General features: G+C 56.7%; 1 protein-coding gene across 5 annotated transcripts in view; it reads right to left on the bottom strand.

Moving 5' to 3' along the window:
• Positions 1 to 14118, bottom strand: part of Anks1a (ankyrin repeat and sterile alpha motif domain containing 1A) — a 156379-nt gene that overhangs the window by 70141 nt on the left and 72120 nt on the right. For all 5 annotated transcript variants that reach the window (XM_052162934.1, XM_052162935.1, XM_052162930.1 and 2 more), the window contains 6 exons: positions 12354 to 12650; positions 11581 to 11656; positions 11213 to 11314; positions 11023 to 11124; positions 7382 to 7578; positions 3647 to 3739 (listed from right to left, as the gene is read on the bottom strand). In XM_052162934.1, coding sequence (XP_052018894.1) covers positions 3647 to 3739; positions 7382 to 7578; positions 11023 to 11124; positions 11213 to 11314; positions 11581 to 11656; positions 12354 to 12650 — 867 coding nt within the window. The remainder of the gene's footprint in view (positions 1 to 3646; positions 3740 to 7381; positions 7579 to 11022; positions 11125 to 11212; positions 11315 to 11580; positions 11657 to 12353; positions 12651 to 14118) is intronic.

Here is a 14118-nt window from a genome sequence, read left to right as displayed (position 1 = left end):
TGACCAAGCAGACAAGCGCCCCGCTGCAGGGCTGCAGTTAGGTGGGCGTCAGGGGCTGGCTGTGGCACTGGAGCCTAAATGGTAAAAGCCCACTGCTGGAGGCACAGGGAGGGTTCGGAGGCCCCTGCCCTGGTGGCTCTACTCACTTGCCCTGAGGCCAGTGTGTTTGGAAGGCGAGTTAAAGATAATTATATATCAGCAATCAAGGTAGAGCACAAACTTCCAGAGCTCAAGAGAGAAGGCTACAGCCTGGGAGTGAGGGGGTGGGGCTGGGGTTCTCACTCTCACCTAAGAGATCAGCAGGTCTGTGAGCTAAGGCACACAGATACCTCTCATCGCACTGGGAAAGCAACAGGCAGGTGCTTCACCAGAGCCCTCCTCTGTGGGGATGGCTCCCTGTGAGCACTACTCTTGAAGAGAGGACAGCTCTCCTAGTCTGGACTCAAGGAGAAGCTGATGCTTGTTTACTAGCAAGGCTGCCGTTCTGACCCGTGGAGCACAGCAGGTATCCCATCTGTGCACACCTCCCGGAAGTCAACGGCTCCTGTTCTCCAGGAGTCCCGGGCATCTTCATCCCAGGTCTGGTTTCTTAGGAACACAATTAAGGGAACACAGAGGGACCGTTAAGTAGTTTGATGCCTCGTCAACTGGACACCGCAGGACAGGAGCTTGTGCTCTGAGGTTTACACCTTGTGATCCTCAAGGTGAGCTCTGGGATCTGATTCCCCGGATGTTTCCCTCAGCAGTTCTCACCAGGCCCGGGCACACTTCCCTGAGCGGGCACCGACCTGGATCCTGCCCTACAACACAGGGCCAGACAGAAGACTTCCAGCAGCAAAGGAGCCCACCAGGCAGGACAAGTGTGAGCAGAAGCCATCACCTACAGCGGTGGGGACACCCGTCACAGCTGGAGTACCCAGCTCTGGCCCATTCATCTGTAACTCAGCAAGCTAGGGATCTGTCCGAGGTTACCCAAAGTCCACAGCGGAGCTACGGCCCTTAAGCCCACTTCCTCCGATTCTATCCCAGTCTGGCCTTGGTCTTCCTATATCCAAGGTGGACGGCCTACCATGCTCATATCAAGGTGGAGCCCTAGACTAGGGTGGTCCTGTCTGTCCTCCTGCTCTGGCCTGACCAAGCTACGGATTAAACCTTCAGAGCCAACGACAAACTTTTCTTCCAGCCATCACTCCCACAGAGGCAGCACTGTGTCATAGTGACTATGGCTTGGTCAGAGCAGAGTTGTGAGTAGCCATCATCCAACTATAGCTGTCCAGCTAGGGGACAGGTGACAGGTGGCTGAGAGGCCCCATGATAGAGATCATGGCTACTCTAATGGTGGCTGGCAGCCCTGAGAAGAGTCAAAACCGTGTATGTGTGTGTGTGTGTGCGTACATCATGATGGGGTCATTACTTTTTTTCTAATTTTTTTTTTTCCGAGACAGGGTTTCTCTGTGTAGCCCTGGTGTCCTGGAACTCACTCTGTAGACCAGGATGGCCTCAAACTCAGAAATCCACCTGCCTCTGCCTCCCAAGTGCTGGGATTAAAGGCTTGCGCCACCACCGCCCGGATGGGGTCATTACTTGAATAAGCTCTCCCACCATCAAATACTGGGCCACATGGTTGACAAATAGACAACTCTCAAGTTTGGCTTGGCCGTAAAGCCTTCCTTCCTCAGTACCAGACAGTACTGGGTTTAGATACTTCCCAGTACCACAAACAAGATAAAATGGCCTAAAGTTTAATGACACCAGGGTCCTAGAAGGAAGCTTAGTTTTACAGCTTTGAGAGAGCTGGATACAAAGATGGTGGGGTCGGGGGTGTTGGCGCTTCTGCAGACAGGCAGAGGGAAGGTCCCAGCACCCACAGCCTCAGTATGTCCAGTTCCAGGGATGCGGTGCCCTCTTTGGCCTCTCAGGAAACCAGGCATGGGTGTGATGCACAGGAAGACAGGCATGGAGGGAAGAAGGCCCGCAGACAGGACATACAACAACAGTCCTGTGTGGACCCCTGCGAGAACACGGCTCCGGCCATGTTTCCTCTACATTCAAGCACCCACTGTGACAGCGGAGAGCAAGTCCAGGGCTCTTGTTCTCCTGTCAGCTGAACTGCAACTCCAGGCCACTAGGAAGCAGTTCCAAAAGATGAATCTCACACAGAAAAAGACATCCCAGCAGGTGAGATGGCCTCCACACCTGACAGCCTGCGTTCAGTCCCCTGAACCACACGATGGCGGGAAGAACTCTGTCCTCCAACCTCCACAGGCTGCAACATAATATGTATTTTTGTTTTATAAAAAAGGTAGGCTGAGCCGGGCGGTGGTGGTGCACGCCTGTAATCCCAGCACTCTGGGAGGCAGAGGAAAGCAGATTTCTGAGTTCGAGGCCAGCCTGGTCTACAGAGTGAGTTCCAGGACAGCCAGGGCTACACAGAGAAACCCTGTCTCGGGGAAAAAAAAAGGTAGGCTGTTTCAAATAGCCTCCCTTCCCTCCCACCCTCATTACATACCCCCTATATCCTTTATTTAATTTTACACTTGATTACTTAATAAACTTGAAAACAACCTAAATATCACATAGCAAAATTAACCAGACCCAAGTCCCCGTCTTTTCCAATTGTCACTTGTGACCTGGCTCATGTTTGGATGCAGTCTCAACCACCAAACCTGACAAGATGGTACAGTTCACAGAGTGGCTAGGATGAGGGAACTTGACACTTTGTATCAAGAGACAACACAGGCGTTCAGGTGAAAGTCAGGCGCAGACAACGCAGAGTGCTCTGCGCGTCCCGCGTGGCATGGCGGGCCCACACCTGCCTCGTACGCTGCGGTCGCACCACAAGTCTTTCAGGGGAAAGGCTTGCACATCACACAGATTATAGACACACGTATGTCACAAACAGACTAAGCACAGGAGCAATGAGAAAGTGAGAAAGTCAAGACTTGGGACATGGCTCAAGGGGTAAGAGTGCTCGCTCTGTGAGCATCAGGACCCGAGTTCGAATCCCCAGCACACACATTAAAAAGCCAGGCATGGCTGTGTGTGCCTGTTCCCCCCTCCCCCCCCTCCCCCGCCGCACTGGAGTGGGGGCTGAGGGCAGAGGCAGGATGATCCTGAGTGCTCACTGGTCAACTGGCCTAGCCCAGATGCTAAGCTTCAGCTCACCAGAGCCCGTCTTCCATCAAGGTTGAGAGCTGCACGGGAGGACGGCACGGTTCCGCTCCGGCCCGAGCACGCACGGGCACACGAGCCTGTACTGTGCGTTATGTATATACCTACGCTCTACACTCACACAACCACAACACTGCTCTTCCCTGAAAGAAAACAGGCTGCAGTGGCTCAGGGGTGGAGGGCTTGCTTGGCATGCACAGGGCTCTGGTTTAGCCCCAGGCCTGAAGAGATGGTTCAGCAGTTACGATCACTGGCTGCTCTCAGTCCATTCCCAGCACCTATGTGGTTGCTCACAATCCTCCGGAACTCCAGTTCTGTCACCTGACGTCCACAGGCACCGGGAAGGCTTGTGGTACATATACATGCGCCCGTGCACGCACACACACACACACACACACACAGCCCCCTTATTCACACACTTATCTACCATCTAGCAGATGCTATGTCGGTGGTGGGATAACCCCCAACCCTCTACCTCAGAGGCCGCCAAGGGAAAATACTTCTTCTCTGCGCGCTCTTCCTCCTCCTCGTCAGGTGGCGGCTTTGCTGGAGGCGGTGGGCGTTCCCTCTATAGGAGAAAAACAGACATATTCTACCGTCTCTCTTTTCCAAGTACTTGTCTTTTTGGTTTACCCTAAAGAATCCCCCTAGGAGACTAAAGTTGAGGTCCGGTGTCTAAACTCGTGGAGAACCCCCCACACGGACACAGTTCAATCAGCCGGGCCGATCACAAACACCTCCTTCCTCAGCCTGGCTGTGAGGAGAACACGGAAAGCTCAGGGCTGGCGCGCTGGCACAGGACTCCAAGACACAGAGAACGGAAAGCAAAAGCAGCCACTCCACCTCAGTTGCTACAGAAGAGAAGAACCTTGCAATCAGAAGGCCCAGCCCGAGAGCTCTTCTAAAGCCAGGGATCCCGGTGAGGCAAGGGAAGAGAAGCCAGGGAGGGGCCGTGCGGTTCCTCAGACTCCAGCACTTGTCTCTACCCATCAGTAAAGTCAATCTCTTTACCGCCTGTAGTTGCTGCCAGTCGGGAGGCTGGGCCAGGAGCGTCTCAAATCTGGGGGTTTGAAGTTACCCTCCATCGAAAACAAACAAACAAAACATCTCGGGTTTTATTTATTTATTAATTTATTATTTTTTTTTAAATTGGTGATAGGGTCTCACTGTGTAGCCCTGGCTGTCCTGGAACTTGCTGTGTAGACCAAGCTGACCCTACACTCACAGGGATCCTCCTGCCTCTGTCTCTGAGTGCTGGGATCAAAGGCGTACGCCGCCATATCCAGCCTCTCTCTCGCTTTTAACCCTCCCCTTCGATGATGAGTCCACAGTTACCGGAACCCTGGGCAGCCCTTTCAGACAGGAGCATGGCTACCAGTCTCCTCAGGGCTGGGACAGGCACGCTTGTTCTTAAAGGATCACAAGCAACTAAATTAGACGTCACACTCAGGTCTACCACAGCTAACAGGCAAAGGGTCCATGCGGCTAGATTTAAAAAACCAAAACCAAAACCAAAAACTTCATTAAAAAATTCAGGCTTCCTGTAACAGGGCTGTAGTTTGCCAACTGTACCCGAAAGCAAGGACCCCGTAGGAGTACAAATGAACAAGGGAACCAATCTCAGGAGCACGCGGGACCCTTGATGGCAGAGCAGAAGGCTGGGAGGCCGTGACACCCAAGCCTTTCCCACGATTCCCTACAGTGCTGGGGTCCCCTACCCAGGAGAGGGCTAGAGCAGGGCCGGCCAGGCTCCACCCAAGGCTTGCAGGTCAGGCCTATGCTGCCAGAGCAGGTGAGGTTTGGGATGCAGAAGGGTAGAGATTTCCCAGAGAAATCTGCAGGGCAGCTGCTGGGTTTGGCGCCCAAGGCCCTCCTGTTCCAACATGCCTCTCTGGCCCGCAGCAGCGTTGACACTCGCTCCCTCCTGGACTCTCTGTGGCAGACAGGCTTTAAGTGCTCGAGCCAGTGCTGTCCTGACTGGACTCCCCGTGTGAGGAGAGCTGCTCTTTCCCTGCCCTTCCTTGGTCTACAGGTGCTGGAACGGGCCTAGTCAAGGGACAAGCGCAGATCCACAGTGAAGCCAGCCTGGGGACACCAGTGTAGCCCTCCAGACAGCGTAAGACCACTGCAGACGGGGAAAGGAACCAAAGTCCCTATGGCCTCTCCCTCTGAGGTAGAGAGACAATCCGCTGCCATTTATCCACCGACCCTGCGGCTTCTAGCAAAGGCACCAGCGCCCCCTGCTGGGAGACACCTGCATGCCCCACTCAAAGCAAAGCCTTCTCCCACACGGGGAAAGGAACCAAAGTCCCCATGGCCTCTCCCTCTGAGGTAGAGAGACAATCCGCTGCCATTTATCCACCCACACGGAGGTCTCAGCCACAGTGGGCCAGAGAACAATAAGAATGGCTACAACACACGCATGCGCAGACGGCCAAGTGTGCACGCGGATGCTCTTGTCTCTGTGTAAGTACAACCATTACTAAGGGACCCTGCGGCTTCTAGCAAAGGCACCAGCGCCCCCTGCTGGGAGACACCTGCATGCCCCACTCAAAGCAAAGCCTTCTCCCACAGCTGTGGACGCCACTAGGGGAGACTGCTAACTGTCCACAGAAACACCGGTCTCGCCGTCTGTGTGTGCTCACAGTTCTCACTAACACCTACTCCGCTGGGTGGCCAGAAACCAGTGGGCTCACCGAACCCTACACCCAAACAGCACGGCTGCGCCAGGACAGAGGGCAGGGCCAGGAAACTACCAGAGACTGCTCCGTGAAGTCCCAGGCCACAGTCAGAAAGGTCAAGGACCACTCTGTCCCCTGCCAGAACCGGGCAGGAAGGGAAGGCCAACAGGAAAAACAGCCCTCCCCCCAAAACAAAGAAACACCACCAACAACACATACGCCCCCAAATCTGCATCAAGGTGCTTGGCACTGGGATCCTGTCGGCAACAGCCAGGCCAGCCCTTCACCAGGTCTGACATCTCTGTCGAGAGGAAACAGAGTGGGGACAGGGCTGTAGGCGTGGAGCACCCTCTAGGGGAGAAGGGAGTCAGGAGGGAGTCTTGAGGCTCATGAAGAAGACCAGAAGTAAAAGCTGGATTCAGACAAAGCAGCAGGAAGCAGGAGGGGCACACGGAGGAGAAACTCAGCGTCACTCTCATGCGCTCAAACAGGGCTGATAAAGAACCACCAACAGGGTGCGGAGAGACGGCTCAGCGGTTAAGAGCACTGACTGCTCTTCCCACCAACCACACAGTGGCTCAATGCCATCTGTAATGGGGTCTGGTGCCCTCTTCTGGTGTGTCTGACATATTACAGTGTACTTACATATTACATATAATAATAAATAAATTAAAAAAAAAACCCCAACAGATGGTGTATCTAGTAAGTGGGCACGGTCTGATGAAACCTTGCTGTGCCCTCTCCCCAGGATAGGACCACCTGTCCACATGGCTGGTAAGGCAAGTGAGACTTATGTTTACAATACAAAGAGAAAACAAACCACACACAGCAAGATCCCCACGGCTTGAGCAGCAGTAAGGCTGAACCAGAGCCCAAGCCTTGGATTTGTTCGAAGGCAGCTGGGGGGGGCGGAGGAGAGGGGAGGAGAGGAGGCGGGGATGGAGAGACCCAAACATCTCAGTGTGATCTGCAGTTTTCCTGCCCTGGGCAGGAGAGATTAGACAGAAAACCCCCAACAGCAGGTGAGCCCAGAGACCACTGGGCTCAGACTTTCTCTTGTTAGCACCCCCAGCTGCCACCACAGTCCCCAGTAGGCTCAGGCCTGGGCCACACACAGGCCTCACTGCCCACACACAGGCCTCACTCCCCACATATAGGCCTCACTCCCCACACACAGGCTTCACTACCCACACACAGGCCTCACTCTCCACACACAGGCCTCACTCCCCACATATAGGCCTCACTCCCCACACACAGGCTTCACTACCCACACACAGGCCTCACTCCCCACACACAGGCCTCACTCCCCACACACAGGCCTCACTCCCCACACACAGGCCTCACTCCCCACACACAGGCCTTACTCCCCACACACAGGCCTTACTACACACAGGCTTCACTCCCCACACACAGGCCTCACTGCCCACACACAGGCCTCACTCCCCACATATAGGCCTCACTCACCACACACTGGCCTCGCTCCCACTTACAGGCCTCACTCTCCACACACAGGCCTCACTGCCACTTACAGGCCTCACTCCAGCAGCCCTTGCTCCAGTAGTCTCGGCCTCCTTGTTGATGGAGTCTCTGTCAGACGATCGCCCACTGGCCGTGCTGTCCAAGGAATGGCAGGACACGGCGTTGTACAGTGCCTCGTAGGGACCTTCCTCCTCAGCATGTGTGTCAAAATCAAGGATCAGCTCAGTCACTGCCTTCTCCACATTCCCTGGGGAAGCAGACAGAGGGCGAGATGGTCAGTAGGAGAGGGCAGAGCCTGGCTCCCGACACTCTGGCCAAACAGACCTCTCCGCGGCAGGAACTCAACAGCACCTATGCACTGGGAAAACCATCACTTTGCTAAGGGATGGGACTGATGCTCTCTAATTCAGCACAGGGAAGGAGCTCAGCAGCAGAACTCCACTCAACACGCACACATCCAAGGCCTAGCTCCCAGCAGAAGGCAGTGACTCTAAATATAAACGGGATTCTCCCCACATCCTTTGTAAGCTCCCTGGCGTATCAAGTCTGTGTGAGCATAACCTTGACCTGAAAATGCAGCTGAACTGTGTAACAAAACTAAAAGTAATGCTTCAGTGTTCTTGTTTGTTTGTTGTTTTCTTCTAAGGCATGGTCTCACTATGTAGCCCTGGCTGTCCTGGAACTCGCTTTGTAGACCACATTACAGATTTATTTAGTTTATGCATCTTAGTACACTGTCTCTGTCTTCAGACACCCAGAAGAGAACATCAGACCCCATTACAGATGGTTGTGAGTCACCATGTGGTCACTGGGAATTGAACTCAGGACCTCTGGAGGAACAGTCAGTGCTCTAACCTCTGAGCCACCTCTCCAGCCCTCACCATTTATTTTTGAGACAGTGTTTTCCTCTGTGCCCACTTTAGTGCTTTAATGAACCCTCCAAAGCCTTTCTAAGGTAAGGTGCTCTGTGACTGACTGGCCGTCTCCTCAGGGCTGGGATCCAACTGTGACTGCAAAGTCACTGTCAGAGATGGTGTCTCTGAGTGGCTTGTCACAGTCGCAAATATCAACATGAGTTCCTTCAAAGTGAAGAGTTCAGTGAACGAGACAGGCCGAGAAAAACGTGTGGGGGCGCAAGGCCGGGGTGTGGGGGCGCAAGGCCGGGGTGTGGGGGTGTGAGGCCGGGGTGTGGGGGTGTGAGGCTGAGGTGTGGGGGCGCAAGGCCGGGGTGTGGGGGTGTGAGGCCGGGGTGTGGGGGTGCAAGGCCAGGGTGTGGGGGTGTGAGGCCGGGGTGTGGGGGCGCAAGGCCGGGGTGTGGGGGTGCAAGGCCGGGGTGTGGGGGTGCGAGGCCGGGGTGTGGGGGCGCGAGGCCGGGGTGTGGGGGCGTGAGGCCGGGGTGTGGGGGCGCAAGGCCAGGGTGTGGGGGTGTGAGGCCGGGGTGTGGGGGCGCAAGGCCGGGGTGTGGGGGTGTGAGGCCGGGGTGTGGGGGCGCAAGGCCAGGGTGTGGGGGTGTGAGGCCGGGGTGTGGGGGCGCAAGGCCGGGGTGTGGGGGTGTGAGGCCGAGGTGTGGGGGTGTGAGGCCGGGGTGTGGGGGTGTGAGGCCGGGGTGTGGGGGTGCAAGGCCGGGGTGTGGGGGTGTGAGGCCGGGGTGTGGGGGTGCGAGGCTGGGGTGTGGGGGCGCAAGGCCGGGGTGTGGGGGTGTGAGGCCGAGGTGTGGGGGTGTGAGGCCGAGGTGTGGGGGTGTGAGGCGGGGGTGTGAGGCTGGGGTGTGGGGGTGTGAGGCGGGGGTGTGGGGGCGCGAGGCCGGGATGTGGGGGTGTGAGGCCGGGTGTGGGGGCGCGAGGCCGGGGTGTGGGGGTGTGAGGCGGGGGTGTGGGGGTGTGAGGCCGGGGTGTGGGGGTGTGAGGCGGGGGTGTGGAGGCGCAAGGCCGGGGTGTGGGGGTGTGAGGCCGGGTGTGGGGTTGTGAGGCCGGTGAGGCAGGGTGTGGGGGTGTGAGGCCGGGGTGTGGGGGTGTGAGGCGGGGGTGTGGGAGTGTGAGGCTGGGGTGTGGGGGTGTGAGGCGGGGGGTGTGGGGGCGCAAGGCCGGGGTGTGGGGGTGTGAGGCCGGGTGTGGGGTTGTGAGGCCGGTGAGGCAGGGTGTGGGGCCAGGGTGTGGGGGTGCAAGGCTGGGGTGTGGGGTACAAGGCTGGGGTGTGGGGTGCGAGGCTGGGGTATGGGGTGCGAGGCCGGGGTGTGGGTGTGTGAGGTGGGGTGTGAGGCCTAGGTATGGGGGTGCGAAGCTGGGGTGTGGGGCCAGGGTGTGGGGGTGCAAGGCTGGGGTGTGGGGTGCGAAGCTGGGGTGTGGGGTGCGAGGCTGGGGTGTGGGATGTGAGGCCGGGGTGTGGGGTGCGAGGTTGGGGTGTGGGGATGCGAGGCTGGGGTATGGGGTATGAGGCTGGGGTGTGAGGTGCAGGGCTGGGGTGTGGGGGTGCGAGGCCGGGGTGTGGGGGTGCAAGGCTGGGGTATGGGGTGTGAGGCCAGGGTGTGGGGTGTGAGGCTGGGGTGCAAGGTGCGAGGCCAGGGTGTGGGATGCGAGGCCAGGGTGTGGGGTGCGAGGTCCGGGTGTGGGGGTATGAGGCTAGGATGTGGGGTGCGAGGCCGGGGTGTGGGGGTGCAAGGCCGGGATGTGGGGTGGGAGGCCGGGGTGTGGGGGTGAGAGTCCGGGACACTGGGGGATAGATAGGGGGTAAGGCCGGGGTATGAGGTTGGAGGTGAGAGCTCAGGAACCCAGTACAGGCGTCCATCTACATTTGGAGGACACTGTCATTAGGAGTTACTTTGTCATTGTCATTATTGTACAGCGGCTTCTCAGCAAACCAGAAGGTACTCCTCCAATGTTGACCACCTACCATCCAGGCCACTACAGACACACACACACATACACACACACACACACACACACACACACACCACACCAGACACACGTGCTACTGCCATGTGCATCATGACGCATTAGACACTTGCTTTGGACCAACTGTTCCCAAACCAACGTCTTGTGTGCTGGACAGGAAATGATACCAAACACATCTTGAGGTGATCATGCCAATTACACATCTGTACAGAAGTAGAGGCCAACATAAAGCAGATGTGGGGCTGGAGAATGCTCAGAGGGTACAAGCTCTCACTGTTCTTGTAAAGGACCAACCCTCCTTCCCAGCACCCACACGACAGCTCACAACCCTCTGTAGAACCCAATACCCTCTTCTGACCTCCACAGGCTCCAGTGTGTATGCAGTGTACACACACACACACACACACACACACACACACACACGATTTTGCTTTATTAAAAAAAAAAAAAAAAAAGACAGGGTCTTACTGTGCGGCCCCAGCTAACCTGGAACTAGCTATGTAGACCAGGCCTTGAACTCCCAGAGCTGTCTGCCTGTCTTTCAAGTGCTGGAATGAACTACCTTTCAGGTGCCTGGTTTAATTAATAGGAAGGGACAAGGAGGGCAGAGCTGACTGTGCCCGCAGCCCTTAGGGAGCGTGGAGACAACAGGGCTGTCCGAGCCCCGACAGTGGAGCCACCCGAGCCCCGACAGTGGGGCTGCCCGAGCCTGAAAACCTGCAGTTACCATTTAGATTGACAACTTTCCACTCTGCTCGAGAACAGACCGTTAGTTCTTTTCGGGCTTCAAAGAATCTCACCCTGAGACTTTGGTGCTATGGCGTCCACGCTGGAGAGAAGAGGTAGCTGGGTTGTGGAGGTCTTGTCCACTTCTTTCACGCTTCTTTTTCCGGTCATGTGATCTGTGAGGAAAATTGGTAAAGACAGCGGCTGTAGTGAGCGTGGTGCACTGCGGGTTAGCCATCGCGGGCCCTGGACTGGTCACCATACCTGCGATCAGCGCGGCTATCTGCTGGCTCTTCTGAGAAGGCAGGTCCCGGACCGTGTCGAGGGCGGTGAGGCCACGGCTATCCTTGATGTTAACGTCAATTCCTACAGAGAGCAGCAGGTGGACGGACCAGGGAAGGGAGCATGTTTGGGTCAGCCTCAGAAGTCAAGTCCAAGGATAGCCCTAGCTTTCAAGCAGCACAACAAGCACTCATCACTCACAGTCAACGACAGTCTCGTGCGCAGTCCAGGACCGAGTCGCACAACTCTGACCACACACACACACACACACACACACACACACACAGGTGCGTGCGAGGGGGGAGTCTCAGGCCCCGCCTGGCATGTGGGAGCAGCGCTGCCAGCCTCACCTGCAGCCAGCAGGATTTGCACCACATCGGTCTTGCCAAACAAAGCGGCCTCATGCAAAGCACTGCCCATCTCCGTCTGGAAGGCAAACAAGAATGCGGAGGCGCGTCATGACAACAGTTGGGTGTGTCACATGACGGATGGGACACGGATGAGGAGGGACAGCAGGTAAGCTACACAGAACCCCCTGGGGGTGTTTCACCTTTCTGAAATTTCTTGTGTGGGTTCTAAAGCACAAAGATCCACATAGCAAGACCACCGTGAGCTCTCACAGGCCACGAACGTGTGACTTCCCACCACTGAGGGGGAGGCTGAGCAGTGAAACGTGCCCACGCTCCGCCTTCCTGGGGAGAGGGAGTCCACGCACCCCCTGGCCCCGGGGGAGAGTCAACACCCAGGCCACGTTAGTACTGACTGACAGCACTGACCGACAGAAGCCTGCCCTCAGAGAGCAGGGCTGAGTTGCAGCGGCCGCAGTGCAAACCTGTGGCCGGGGAGTGCGTGCATGGAGGTAAGGAGCCTTTCTGATTTGGAGATGCCAGGAGCGCATCTTTTCAGGGTTTGATGACCAGCTCATGCCCTGAGAAGAAACAAGCAGGATCACTAGGCTCCCTCCACAGAGCTCATCTGCCTCTCAACCGTCAGAGCAGGACAAGGTGACACGGGGAAGCACGAGGATGTGATGAGAGGTGCCACACACGCAGCCCAGCAGCGCTGGCCCAGGCCTGCCTGGGGACTCCGTCCCTAGCACCGGGAGGGACGTCCGGCTTGCTACCTGGTAGTTGCTGTCCATGCCAGCGTCCAGCAGGACCTGCACCACGGCCTTGTGGCCGTTCCTGGCCGCCAAGTGCAGGGGCGTGTGCTTCCGCGTGCTGCAGCTCAGGAGATTGGGGTGCGCGCCCAGCAGCAGCTTCACCACCTCCAGCCGCCCGTACAGCGCCGCCAGGTCCAGGGGCGTTTCAAACTTGTTGTTGCGCATGGTGGGGTCCGTGAGCTCCTCCAGCAGGGCCTTCACCACCTCCGTGTGGCCGTACTGAGCCGCGCAGTGCAGGGCCGTCTCGTTGTCATTGTTCTGAGGGTTAACAAGCGGATCGCATCAGAGAGGCACGGGCTAGGGGGCTGATAGTCGCCCATAAAACCACTGAATTTTAAGTGAGAAAAATAGCAGCAATACTTGGAAACTCATATAGCCAAAATCCCGGCCCCCAGCAATCGGCCTGACTGCTCCTGCTGGCCTCGCCTGGCCCCAATCCCTCCTGCGTGCCCTCGTGGGCGTGTCTCTAGACTGAGGGAGAAGGAGGACCCACTGTGGAAGACCCGGCATGCATGGACACCGTATCACTGATATTTTTTCACTGTAAATTTCAGCTGGTTTTACAAGCATTTCTTTGTTCAGCCCCGTGGTCCTGATTCTGGGTTTGGTTGCCATCCTCACCCTTCCACACAAGCTTTTTAAGAAGAGGTCGCCATCTGCGTAGCTTCCTGCATGCAAATCAACCAGGAAGGGAGAGCGACAGAGCAGAGCACCGCAAACCACTCTCAAGGTAGCAGCCAGCAGCCATTCCCAGGGAAGAAGGCACAGGCTCAGGCCTGGGGGGGAAACGGGGACCCTTATCCTGTCCCGTGCTTACCGCAGAGGGGAGCATGGGCCAGTGCTTCAGACAGCGGGCATGGGGGGTGCGAGGGTTCTCATGTAAGAAAGGACAGTCCTGGGATGCTTGGTGTGAGAGGTGCAAAATATTCCAGTGTGACACTGCCCTCCATCTGACTCAGACTGAGGGCCCCTGACACCAATTTAGTCTCAAGGACACAGGTCTGGGGTAGAATCAGAGAACTCTGCTCTTCAGCTGTCAGAGTGTGTGAGCCACTTCAATTATGTTCTCTACTGAGGCTGGCAGCATGGGCCGGAAGCAGACAGCGCTCGCTCTACAGAGCACAGGGGAGAGCCAGGCTGTCAGCACAGATTCAGAGGCCCCCTCAGTTCACCCAGGCAGTCCCCAGACTTTGGGAGGACACGGCTTAAGAGCACCCGTCCTGAGTCAATACCGTGCGCCTTCCAGTAGCCACAAGTTAAAACTTAACTATGTCTACAGTTGGTTTAACTGTTAGTGACATTAGAAGGAGCAGACGAGGAGTTACCCACGCGTCAGTCCCGTCTGCTTTTGGCTACATTTTGTTGTCTTTATTTTGTTTGCTGTTTGTTTCCTAGCTACATGAAAATGGGCAAGAAAGATTCAGAGCTGCTGAGACCAAGGCACCAAGTAGCCAGCGACAGTGAGGAAATGTTTAAAACTCAAACAAAAAGAGAAGAAGTTGCAGCGTGGGGTACATGTGGAGATAAACACACACAAATAAACAGGATCCGGATGAAGGAACCAGAGCGCCAGCACAGTCAGCCAGAGTAGCAGCCCTCGGTGGCCTCCGGCAACACGCAGGCCCAGAGGAGGAGCCTGGAGCTCTGGAGGAAGGGCGAACTCTGCACGGAGGGCAAGTGTGTGCAGCTGCCCGTGCCCAGTGGTCAGGCCCACCTCCTACCACGC

Source organism: Apodemus sylvaticus, chromosome 19, assembly GCF_947179515.1.
Source record: "Apodemus sylvaticus chromosome 19, mApoSyl1.1, whole genome shotgun sequence".
In the NCBI taxonomy this organism is placed as follows: Eukaryota; Metazoa; Chordata; class Mammalia; order Rodentia; family Muridae; genus Apodemus; species Apodemus sylvaticus.
Note: the sequence above shows the minus strand (reverse complement) of the source record. Positions and strands in the feature narration are given on the sequence as shown.